Source organism: Coregonus lavaretus (genome assembly GCF_964263955.1).
Source record: "Coregonus lavaretus genome assembly, chromosome: 16".
NCBI lineage: Eukaryota > Metazoa > Chordata > Actinopteri > Salmoniformes > Salmonidae > Coregonus > Coregonus lavaretus.
The window spans coordinates 6,396,867-6,410,266 of NC_140003.1; the positions used below are offsets into that span (position 1 = coordinate 6,396,867).

A 13,400-nucleotide genomic window follows, 5' to 3' on the forward strand; every position below is an offset into this window, starting at 1 on the left:
ATTCTTCCAAAGTAGGGAAAGGTGAGGGTTCAGGGGACAAATATAAGAATGCAGGGAGGTCAAGCTTTCAAGTTAAGGAGGTGTGAAGGAATACACACACACACACACATACAGTGCATTCAGAAATGTATTCAGACCCCTTGACTTTTTCCACATTTTGTTACATTACAGCCTTGTTCTAAAATTGATTAAAACATGTTTTTCCTCATCAATCTACACACTATACCCAATAATGACAAAGCGAAAACAGGTTTTTAGATATTTTTGCAAATTTATAAAAAATAAGAAACAGAAATACCTTATTTACGTAAGTATTCAGACCCTTTGCTGTGAGACTCGAAATTGAGCTCAGGTGCATCATGTTTCCATTGATCATCCTTGAGATAATTCTACAACTTGACTGGAGTCCACCTGTGGTAAATTCAATTGATTGGACATGATTTGGATAGACACACACCTGTCTATATAAGGTCCCACAGTTGACAGTGCATGTCAGAACAAAAACCAAGCCATGAGGTTGAAAGAATTGTCCATAGAGCTCCGAGACAGGATTGTGTCGAGTTACAGATCTGGGGAAGGGTACCAAAAAATGTCTTCAACATTGAAGGTCCCCAAGAACACAGTGGCCTCCATCATTCTTAAATGGAAGAAGTTTGGAACCACCAAGACTCTTCCTAGAGCTGGCCGCCCGGCCATACTGAGCAATCGGTGGAGAAGGTCAGGGGAGAAGGGCCTTGGTCAGGGAGGTGACCAAGAACCCGATGGTCACTCTGACATGGCTGCAGAGTTCCTCTGTGAAGATGGGAGAATCTTCCAGAAGGACCGCCATCTCTGCTGCACTCCACCAATCAGGCCTTTACGGTAGAGTGGCCAGACAGAAGCCACTGAGTAAAAGGCGCATGACAGCCCGCTTGGAGTTTGGCAAAAGGCACCTAAAGGACTCTCAGACCATGAGAAACAAGATTCTCTGGTCTGATGAAACCAAGGTTGAACTCTTTGGCCTGAATGCCAAGCCTCATGTCTGGAGGAAACCTGGCACCATCCCTATGTGAAGCATGGTGGTGGCAGCATCATGCTGTGGGAATGTCTTTCAGCGGCAGGGACTGGGAAACTAGTCAGGATAGAGGGAAAGATGAACGGAGCAAAGTACAGAGAGATCCTTGATGAAAACCTGCTCCAGAGTGCTCAGGATCTCAGACTGGGGTGAAGGTTCACCTTCCAACTGGACGACGACCCTAAGAACACAGCCAAGACAATGCAGGAGTGGCTTCGGGACAAGACTCTGAATGTCCTTGAGTGGACCAGCCAGAGCCCGAACTTGAACCCAATCGAACATCTCTGGAGAGACCTGAAAATAGCTGTGCAGTGACACACCCCATCGAACCTGACAGAGCTTGAGAAGATCTACAGAGAAGAATGGGAAAAACTCCCCAAATACAGGTGTGGATGGGGAATGCTTTTTTTCTCCCATTTTAGAATAAGGCAGTAACGTAACAAAATGTAGGAAAAGTCAAGGGGTCTGAATACTTTCAGAATGCAATGTACACACACAGGCACGCATAAACCCACAAAAGCATACACACCTACACACACAAACAAACACAAAATGTTTAAGATGTTTGAGTCAGCGAAGGCAAAAGGGTTGAAGTTGGAATTTGATCGTTAACCCTAACAGAATCGAATAACTACCAGGTCCAGTTGTCAATCCTGAACGCCTTCCATAGCGAACAGTGATAAGTGAGCTCTTGTCATTATATTCTATAAATGCTTTGCTCGATGTGGATATCCACAACCCCATAAATAAACACAAAAATCCCCCCACTCCCTTGTCTCTCACTTTTACAAGAGAACATATACTTACACAGCCAAACACATGCATTCGTGAACAAACACAGAGACACACACACACATTTTGTGCAACGCCTCTATTTAAGCAAGCACATTATTCTTGTTTGGACATACAATACAATGACTGTGTTTTGTGAACTTGTTTGTGTGTGCTTGCCTGCGTGTGTGGTGCCTGCCTGCGTGCGTGCGTCTGCTTGCCTCCGTGCGTGGTGCCTGCCTCCGTGCGTGGTGCCTGCCTGCGTGCGTGCATGCATGTGTGTTCACATTCAAGTGTGTGTGTGGTATACAGGTCCTGGCATCGTGCCAGAGGCACAGATGAGCTCATTATTCAAACACGTATTTCCACATTTCCATGTGTCACAGTGCCCCAGTACCAAAGCTACTGAGCAGAGGAGACAAAAACAGAGGAGAGGGACACACACCAAATCACACATACTTGTCTGTACATGTTTGGAAAAGCACATATCGGGACATGCAAACATAAAGGGCGGCGAGATTTATCATGCTTGATTTGCACCAGTGAAAATGTTGAATTGTTTTGGAATGGAGCGCACCAAAGCCACACCACAGTCTTACTCTGTCTTACTCATTCTTATATAATGTCTTACTCATTCTTTTATCAACCTGTACCTTTTTGCACTGCGTTGTATATCTCTTATTATAAACTGGGTGGTTCGAGCCCTGAATGCTGATTGGCTGAAAGCCGTGGTATATCAGGTATACCACGGGTATGACAAAACATTTATTTTTACTCTTCTAATTACGTTGATAACCAGTTTATAATAGCATTAAGGAACCTCGGGGGTTTGTAGTATATGGCCAATATACCACGGCTAAGGGCTGTATCCAGGCACTCCGCATTGTGTTTTGCCTAAGAACAGCCGTTAGCTATGGTATATTGGTCATATACCACACCCCCTCAGGCCTTATTGCTTAATCAACTCTGAACACTACAAACAAACAGAAAACAAACTACAAACAAACCTGAACCTGGGAGAGAGACATGCACACTGGCATACACAACATCAGAAATGCTCAAATTGCCACTCAAACAGACTTTTCAGATTCATTCATGCAGACAGACAGCCAGACAGTGCATTGAGAGCAGTCACATGAACACTCACATTGGCAACCTCTGGCGTACTTTTCTCTAGCAATTTAGGGCTAGACCTGTTACCAGGACAACCATGCCCTTCCCCTCTGGCTTTGGGGGAGGTTTTTAAAAGGGGAGGAGAAAAGTGGGTGTGTACAACTCTTGCTCTACTACACAGGGTAAAAAAAAGGGGAGGGGACACCAAAACAACCAAGAGGAGAGAATACCTCTTCCCTTCTCATTCCTCCTCTGGAGCAACAACAATAACAACCTCAACTCACTGACAGAGACTCTTCACACCTCAGAACAAGACAGGCCACATTATCCCTACACTTCCAGCCCTCTTTCTTACTTAAACCCAGCTTCAACAGATTTAACCCCCTCCACCCTGTGGCCATGGGAGAAGACTCATCGCACGCCGAGCGCAGCAGCAACAGCAGCAGCATCTTGGTCAACCCCCAGCAGTATCAGGCACAGCAAGACAACATGGACCTCCTGGTGTCCAGCTTCAGCCCCAGCTCAGCTCCCTCCTCCCCCACCAACACCCTCTCCAGGCTGGGCTTGAAAACCCCTGGGAGCCTCGGACCTGGAAGTCCCACCAGTCCCACTGCCAGGGACCAGGTGAGCGCCATCACAGTGGTGGCTCTACTCGACAAGCTGGTCAACATGCTGGAGGCAGTGCAGGAGAATCAGCGACGCATGGAGTCGCGTCAGGCCGACCTGGAGGGCGCCGTGCGGGGGGTCCAGGGCGACGTGACCCGCCTTTCCAAGAACCACACCAGCACATCCAACAGCGTGAACAAGCTGCTAGAGCGCTCACGCAAGGTCAACACCCACATGAAGGATGTGCGGGAGCGGCTGGACAAGCAGGCGTCGCAGGTGAAGCGGCTGGAGGCCAACCATGGACACCTGCTAAAGAGGAACCACTTCAAAGTGCTAATCTTCCAGGTATGGATGGAGGGGCGGATGGAGGGATGGATGGATGAGCTTTTGTATAAGGGGAATAAGGGAAAAGCAGATGCGAGGAATGTGTTAGTATATCATCATGGGGAAGGGGGTTGTGAGTGTATGAGGGTGTGAGGGTGAGAGAATATTGAGGTATTTTTTAAATAATAATAATCTGTGTTGCGGTTGTGAAAGAAGAAGAGGGAAGAATGTTAAACGTGTTAAAAGTGTTTGTTTGTTTGTGTGCATATGTGTCAAGTGTGTGAGCGGGAGAACAGAATGTTAAAAATGTTTGTGAGAATGTTGAAAGTATAGTTGTTTGTTAGTGTGTGTGTGTGTGTGTGTATGTGTGTGTGTGTGTGTGTGTGTGTGTGTGTGTGTGTGTCCGTGTGTGTGTCCGTGTGTGCGTGTGTGCATGCGTGAAACAGAGTGTGCACGTTGGGAGTTAATGCAAGGGTGTGTAAGAGTGCAGCCTACACTGTATGTTTGTGTTCTGTGTAGATGCAGTGGGGCTTGGCAGTTAAAAAGTGTGTGAGAGGGAGAAGTGTGAAAGTGTGTGAGAGGGAGAAGCAGGATCATCAAATCAAATCAAGCTTTATTTATACAGCACATTTCAGACATGGACTGCATCGCAATGTGCTTCACAGGAAAAAAGGAATAAAAAACGATGAAAATAAAAACTTCAATATTTACTACACAACAAACATAACAGGATAAAAAACCTACAGAATAACAATAAAAACTGAACGACTAAAAAGCACCATAAGGAAAAGCAAAGCTAAAAAGGTGTGTTTTAAGATATTTTTTAAATATGTACACAGTTTCAGCCCCCCTCAGGTTCTCTTGTTCATGGTGGGAACTAACTACAGTATAAAGGGAGTGGTGTTTTGAAGAACTCCATAGGATATGTAAGAGAGAGAGAGAGAGAGAGAGAGAGAGAGAGAGAGAGAGAGAGAGAGAGAGAGAGAGAGAGAGAGAGAGAGAGAGAGAGAGAGAGAGAGAGAGAGAGAGAGAGAGAGAGAAAGAGAGGGTGTGTGTGTATGGGTGTGTCTGGGAATGGCACAAAGAAGATAATAAAAGAATGTGTAGATCACCACTCTGACTTAAACTAGATCTGTTTACAAGACCAGATAACCATTACGCATAATGATCTCAAATCTGGTTAAATTAGATGTATGCATTTACAGTGAGTGTCTTTATCTTGCTTGTCCTCCACTTTGGCCACAAACACCAGTGGTGGGTTAAACAATATTACTTTTTAAAGAAAATATATTTCTATGAGTAATTGTGTTAGTAAAATAGAATATAATTTCCCCAATTTTCTGAGCAATATAGCTCAGTATTTATTTTATACAATCTTTTTAGCTCATCTTTATCAAGGGTGCCAATAATTTTGGAGGTGACTGTATATATAACGTAACAATAAATGTATAATAGTATAATATATCACTTGGCAGACACTTTCATCTTACAGTACAGTTAGTGCATACATGTTTAATATGTGACTGTGATCCCTGCATGAATAAACCCACAACCTTAGCATTATTAGTGTCACGCTCTCACCAATTGAGCCAACACATAAAAGGTGTGATTTTAATAGTATTTGCATAGTGTTTCCCAACATGACTCTTTGCTCAGTCCTAGCTCCATTCTACCAAATATACTGAATCATTGTGTGGCCAGTATATTCTCTATGATTGGACAGGGCTCGATATGTGTTCAGTTAGGAAAAGGGTGAGTCATATTGACACAGGCTAAGTCCTAAGAGCTCCTAAGCAATGATCTTATCTGGTTTCCCAGGTACTACCGCTGTTGTTCAATAGCAACAGGTGCAAATACTGCACATTGGCTCAAACTGCATGACTCTAGTCTAATGGTTGTGCATTTATAGTTGATTATCCACAGGTAATCCCTATAGTTGTTGCCTACCTACAATGTTTTTTTTTTATGTAGTCCTTCTATTGTTATGGTCTAAAATGTTGTAAAATATTGATGATGGGGTCTTGGGGATTATTGACAGATGTAAAATTAGGTTATGTCTATAGGCCCTGATCTAGGCTATATGACCAGCAGCATAGAGTACAAGTAAAAATTGACCATTTCCTAAAGTGGCAGGTTATCATGCAAGTTTGCGCTAACAGTGCGCTTTATGGTAGCAGGTGGGGGACCAAGTCATTTTTACCGAACCTTAAAAATAAAGTGAGGGAATGTGTTTGTGCTTGCATGTGTTCGTGCCTGTGTGCATCCGTTCCTGCAGGTATGTGTATGTGTGGGTGAAAGTGTGTGAGGCACTGTGTAGTGGCCGTTGGTGGTTATGGAGATGTTGAGAGTGTGGTCAACGTGACAGCAGTCTCATTGACATTCTGCATGGCCCTGGGAACATTGGAAAAGGGAACCAAGTGTACATTTTTTCCCTTCCTCTACGTTCTCTCTATCTTTCTCTTGCTGTGTCTTTCTGTGTTTTTCTACCGTTATCCTCTCTCTTTTCAATCTCTCTATTTTTCTCTCCCCCTGGCTGTTCCTGAACCAAGTCACCCTAAGCATGTGAGCAGCCTCGCCACAAACCACCTGTCATTATCATTTGAACATGCCGCTATTCCTCCTTTCTCAGCCATTCTGTCACACACCTCTACGAAGAATTCTTTATGAGTCATAAACAACGCAACTCACCGATAAGGCATTTCAATTCTAACTCCACGCCCGAGCTCTCTTTGTCTCTTATTTGCTCCTGGCCTAGAAAATGTCTCTCCACTGATTGACGGATTCCTCCACGTATTGATTGAGAACACACATTGCTCTGTACGTGCCACCCGAGGTGGAAATGTCGCCATGCCACTCCAAAGGGCGCTCAGTAAATATCCACCACTTTGGGCCAAAGGAGCACTGACCAGCGCTACCACGGATAGGATGACAGGTCCCTGCCGCTCGGCTGCTTTTCTCTCCCTAACGAGCCCTAACGAGGCCGGGGGAAACTGTAGTCCTTAATTACTGTAATTTGGCCCGTTGTTTGTTTGTGTTTGTGCTCCAGTGCTGTTCCTGTCTCCATATTCTCCCCTTCCCAGCCACGGAAGAGGAATATTACAATGCCATGTGCTAGTTTCTGTTTGTGACAAAGTAAGTTGTTGATTCCAGGGAGGTGAAAGGTCTTGGATTGTCGAGAGGGTAAACGTTCATTTATATTCAAATGGGAAACAGGGACACTAATACAATCGTGGTACGCAACACAATTTGCTGGGCAGTTCACATTTGTGTGTGTCTGTTTGTGCATGCGTACGTGCATGTGTGCAGGCATCTGTTTGTGTGTGCATGCGTCCGTGTGTGTGCATGCATGTGTGCAACATTCAAGATGAGTAGTGTGATTGGCGGGGTGGTATGGGAAGGGAAGTCCTCTGATAGCTTCCTAGTGTTTATGGGACATTTAATCATTGAGAGGCATGGAGTGACAACAACAGTGACTATCACACACTATCAAAACATATTTAAATCCAAATGCATCAAATGAAAACACACTTCACAACCAAACAAAACATGCTGCATCACTAAAACAAAACACAGACGTTCTATAACACATTTGACTCAAGCAAATGTGGATTACAGTGTATTCGTGCTGGAGAATGCATGGCTGAAGTTGTGTGATCTTTTTTCTTTCCCATTTTAATTGTCATCAGTATTTTAAACTAACATTCTGTGCTTGAACCGTTGCATACTATCAGTAAGAATGAAACACTTTGGCATCATATTAAAAAAATCTGACCATGCAGCTAATTAAATTGAAGAGTTCAGTAGTCAGCTTTAAGTAATTAATTATTTCAGTTTTATTTACTTAGCTAACAGACTTTACTGCCATTGTCACGGAACTCATGACCAAAGGTCTCTAGGCTTGTCACCATTGGTGGCAGTGAGTGAGCATTGGCAACAGGGTTTATTTATCCAAGTTCCTTATGCTGGATAAGGCAGGGCCAGTCCTGCTTTAGCTGCCTCACACAGTTTTTTTTTTCTTTCAATTTTTAACCCCTGATTCAACTCATCATTCTTAAAGACAATGTTCCAAATACTTAGAAATATACCTTCCCTCATTGTTTCCTTGAAATAAGTGATTGGATAGGTACCGATCCCATGTGTTAATTTGAGCCAGTTTCACACAGCAGGAAAATAATCTTGCAGCAACTGGAAATGTGAATTGTTATGTGGACTATAATTGATACATTTTTCGTTAGGGCAAATCAAGTCTGACATTTTAAAGCGGAAATTACAAACTTTAGAAGCCCTTTTAAACCATAACTAAACTACAAGTGTGCATTTCTTGCTGTGCAGGACAATTCCTGCTCAACAGGATGATCAAATTAAGAAATGGCATCCGTAAAAGCAAGGTTAACACCCCATTACTTTACCACCCATTACCAATCCAACCAATCCAGATCTGTGATTAGTTGAAGGAAGGTAGAATGGAAGGATGCATTTCTAAAGTATTCGAACAATGCCCATCATTTGAACTCAAGAAAAGCCTGACTAGAAAGACATTTTCAAAACTCTTAGTACAAAACTCCAAACTGGTGACACTTGTAACACAGCATGTCTCATATTCAAAATGTTTTTATTGTGCATTCATTTTGTTTAAAGACAATCTTCACCACACAGCCATATATTCAAAATATATACGTTTTGTGTGAAATATAATGAGAACATTGATTTAATCACCAAAACACAACATAATGATATATTTTCAATGTAGTTATTTAAACAACCAGTTAATTCAATAGCAAAAAATGTAAGATACATGTTTCAAAATTGCCTTTTGAATGTGATATGCTACAGTACTGTAAATTAAAGTACATTACACTGTTTTCACAGTAGGCAATACACTTGCACTACCCCATTCAAATTGACTGAACATCAAATGTCCATAATTTCTATCCCATGTGAGATTTGGTATTGGTATTTATTAGGATCCCAATTAGCCACAGCAAATGCATCAGCTACTCTTCCTGGGGTCCACATGAAACAAGATATAATACAGTGGGGGGAAAAAGTATTTAGTCAGCCACCAATTGTGTAAGTTCTCCCACTTAAAAAGATGAGAGAGGCCTGTAATTTTCATCATAGGTACACGTCAACTATGACAGACAAATTGAGAAGATCTTTTTTTTAAATGAATTTATTTGCAAATTATGGTGGAAAATAAGTATTTGGTCACCTACAAACAAGCAAGATTTCTGGCTCTCAAAGACCTGTAACTTCTTTTTTAAGAGGCTCCTCTGTCCTCCACTCGTTACCTGTATTAATGACACCTGTTTGAACATGTTATCAGTATAAAAGACACCTGTCCACAACCTCAAACAGTCACACTCCAAACTCCACTATGGCCAAGACCAAAGAGCTGTCAAAGGACACCAGAAACAAAATTGTAGACCTGCACCAGGCTGGGAAGACTGAATCTGCAATAGGTAAGCAGCTTGGTTTGAAGAAATCAACTGTGGGAGCTATTATTAGGAAATGGAAGACATACAAGACTACTGATAATCTCCCTCGATCTGGGGCTCCACGCAAGATCTCACCCCGTGGGGTCAACATGATCACAAGAACGGTGAGCAAAAATCCCAGAACCACACGGGGGGGACCTAGTGAATGACCTGCAGAGAGCTGGGACCAAAGTAACAAAGCCTACCATCAGTAACACACTACGCCGCCAGGGACTCAAATCCTGCAGTGCCAGACGTGTCCCCCTGCTTAAGCCAGTACATGTCCAGGCCCGTCTGAAGTTTGCTAGAGTGCATTTGGATGATCCAGAAGAGGAATGGGAGAATGTCATATGGTCAGATGAAACCAAAATATAACTTTTTGGTAAAAACTCAACTCGTCGTGTTTGGAGGACAAAGAATGCTGAGTTGCATCCAAAAAACACCATACCTACTGTGAAGCATGGGGGTGGAAACATCATGCTTTGGGGCTATTTTTCTGCAAAGGGACCAGGACGACTGATCCGTGTAAAGGAAAGAATGAATGGGGCCATGTATCGTGAGATTTTGAGTGAAAACCTCCTTCCATCAGCAAGGGCATTGAAGATGAAACGTGGCTGGGTCTTTCAGCATGACAATGATCCCAAACAGACCGCCCGGGCAACGAAGGAGTGGCTTCGTAAGAAGCATTTCAAGGTCCTGGAGTGGCCTAGCCAGTCTCCAGATCTCAACCCCATAGAAAATCTTTGGAGGGAGTTGAAAGTCCGTGTTGCCCAGCGACAGCCCCAAAACATCACTGCTCTAGAGGAGATCTGCATGGAGGAATGGGCCAAAATACCAGCAACAGTGTGTGAAAACCTTGTGAAGACTAACAGAAAACGTTTGACCTGTGTCATTGCCAACAAAGGGTATATAATAAAGTATTGAGAAACTTTTGTTATTGACCAAATACTTATTTTCCACCATAATTTGCAAATAAATTCATTCAAAATCCTACAACGTGATTTTCTAGATTTCTTTTTCTCATTTTGTCTGTCATAGTTGACGTGTACATATGATGAAAATTACAGGCCTCTCTCATCTTTTTAAGTGGGAGACCTTGCACAATTGGTGGCTGACTAAATACTTTTTTCCCACTGTACATAGTACAGTACATTATTAGTCAAGGACTGAAATATATCAATATAAAATGTCACACATTCGGAAAGTATTCACACAACTTGACTTTTTCCACATTTTGTTACATTACAGCCTTATTCTAAAATGGATTAAATAAAAACAATTCCTCAGCAATCTACACACAATACCCAATAATGACAAAGCGAAGAGATTTTCATAAATGTTTGCATATTTTTGACAAATAAAAAACAGAAATACCTTATTTACATAAGTATTCAGCCCCTTTGCTATGAGCTCAGGTGCATCATGTATCCATTGATCATCCTTGAGATATTTCTACAACTTGACTGGAGTCCACCTGTGGTAAATTTAATTGATTGGACATGATTTGGAAAGGCACACAGCTGTCTCTATAAGGTCCCACAGTTGACAGTCAATGTCAGCGCAAAAACCAAGCCATGAGGATGAATGAATTGTCCGTAGGGCTCCGAGACAGGATTGTGTCGAGGCATAGAACTGGGGAAGGGTACCAAAACATTTCTGCAGCATTGAAGGTCCCCAAGAACACAGTGGCCTCCATCATTCTAAAATGGAAGATGTTTGGAACCACCAAGACTCTTCCTAGAGCTTCGCCCGGCCAAACTGAGCAATCGGGGGAGAAGGGCCTTGGTCAGGGAGGTGACCAAGAACCTGATGGTCACTCTGACAGAGCTCTAGAATTCCTCTGTGGAGATGGGAAAACCTTCCAGAAGGACAACCATGTCTGCAGCACTCCACCAATCAGGCCTTTATGGTAGAGTGGCCAGACAGAAGCCACTCCTCAGTAAAAGGCACATTACAGCCCACTTGGAGTTTGCCAAAAGGCACCTAAAGAGTCTCAGACCTTAAGAAACAAGATTCTCTGGTCTGATTAAACCAAGATTAAAATCTTTGGCCTGAATGCCAACCGTCACGTCTGGAGGAAACCTGGCACCATGCTGTGGGGATGCTTTTCAGCAGCAGGGACTGGGAGACTAGTCAGGATCGAGGCAAAGATGAACGGAGCAAAGTACAGAGAGATCCTTGATGAAAACCTGCTCCAGAGCGCTCAGGACCTCATACTGGTGCGAAGGTTCACCTTCCAACAGGACAACAAACCTAAGCATACAGCCAAGACAACGCAGGAGTGGCTTCGGGACAAGTCTGTGAATGTCCTTGAGTGGCCCAGCCAGAGCCTGGACTTGAACCCGATCGAACATCTCTAGAGAGTCCTGAAAATAGCTGTGCAGCAACGCTCCCCATCCAATCTGACAGAGCTTGAGTCTGTATGTTTTGACCATGAAAGCTTGCTATCTACAGTAGGGTTACACCCAGCAGTTTAGTCTCTTCAACTTGCTCAGTAGCCACATTATTCAATAATAAATGTAAACAAGGTTTAGCATTGAGCGAGTGATTTGTCCCAAAAATTATGCTTTACATTTTTGATACACAGTATTTAGCACCATCCTATTGCTAGTTCCCTATTGTAAAACTGACTGGAGCTCTATGTTAAGTGTCCCAGTTATTAATTTTACTGTTGCAGCCATCGTGTATACTGTTGAGTTGTCAGCGTACATAGACACACAGGCTTTATTCAAGGTTAGTGGAAGGTCATTTGTAAAACAGAAAACAATAATGGCCCTAGCCGGCTGCCCTGTGGTACACCACACTCAACTGAATTTGCAAGAGAGAGGCTTCCATTAACAAAAATCTTCTGTGTTCTATTAGATAGGTAACTCTCATCCTTAATAAAGCAGAGGATGCAAATCCATAACACCTACGTTTTTCAGCAATAGGTTAGTATCAACGACATCAAAAGCTGCTCTGAAGTCTAACAAAACAGCTCCCGCAATCTTCTTACTATCAATTTCTTTCAGCCAATCATCAGTCATTTGTGTCAGTACTGAGCATGTTGAGTGTGATCATTAAAGACATCTTTCACAATCATTGACACACAAAAAAACATATTGTTCAGATATAATTATAGCATAGGTGTACTGTAATGAAAGAAACAATGTTTAGCAGGCACTAGTTTGCATTTTGGCCATAGGTTCTCATCAACTTCGCAGTAAATGTCCTCATTGTTCATGCACCTGGGGAAAAACCTTTTGGCATGGAATCCAAGCTTCACATAGTTCTGGATTGATGTCATTGCATGCCTCATCCATGCTCTGAAGGAGGGTGGTACGCTCATGGGGATTGCAATCATACATCTTTCACCTGTATTGTAATCATCATATATTGTATTTTACAGTATTGTATTGTACTTATGTATTGTAGTGGTCCTGTGCGTGACTCAGTTCGTATGGCACTAGCAACACCACAGTTGTGGGTTAGATTCCCACTGGGGTCACATACGAAAATGTGTGGACTGGATAAAAGTGTCTGCTACATAAATGGCATATATTATGGTATTACATTATAGTATTGGCCCACCCCAGCAACTTCATTTTAGATACATGTTTACTGAAAAGGGGATGCATTTGTTATATACAGTACATCTGTGATCTTGTCAATATCAGATTTCTGTTAAACTTACTGTAAAATAAAATCATAATAGTCATCATAATAGTACATTACATATCAGACTTTATGTTTCTACTTTACAGACATACAGTTGAAGTCGGAAGTTTACATACACCTTAGCCAAATAGATTTAAACTAGATTCTTTTTACAATTCCTGATATTTAATCCTAGTAAAAATTCCCTGTCTTAGGTCAGTTAGGATCCCCACTTTATTTTAAGAATGTGAAATGTCAGAATAATAGTAGAGATAATTATTTATTTCAGCTTTTATTTCTTTCATCACATTCCCAGTGGGTCAGAAGTTTACATACACTCAATTAGTATTTGGTAGCATTGCCTTTAAATTGTTTAACTTGGGTCAAACATTTCGGGTAGCCTTCCACAAGCTTCCAAC

The 13,400-nt window shown here is 42.4% G+C and overlaps 1 protein-coding gene across 1 annotated transcript in view; it reads left to right on the forward strand.

Annotated features, from left to right (window-relative positions):
• The first annotated feature begins 3,181 nt into the window (after nucleotides 1-3,181).
• The window catches only part of LOC311143636 (caveolae-associated protein 2-like), a 35,644-nt gene continuing 25,425 nt past the window's right edge, over nucleotides 3,182-13,400 (forward strand). Inside the window, exon 1 of the mRNA XM_084179504.1 lies at nucleotides 3,182-3,889. Coding sequence (XP_084035630.1) covers nucleotides 3,338-3,889 — 552 coding nt within the window. The 5' untranslated portion in view covers nucleotides 3,182-3,337. The remainder of the gene's footprint in view (nucleotides 3,890-13,400) is intronic.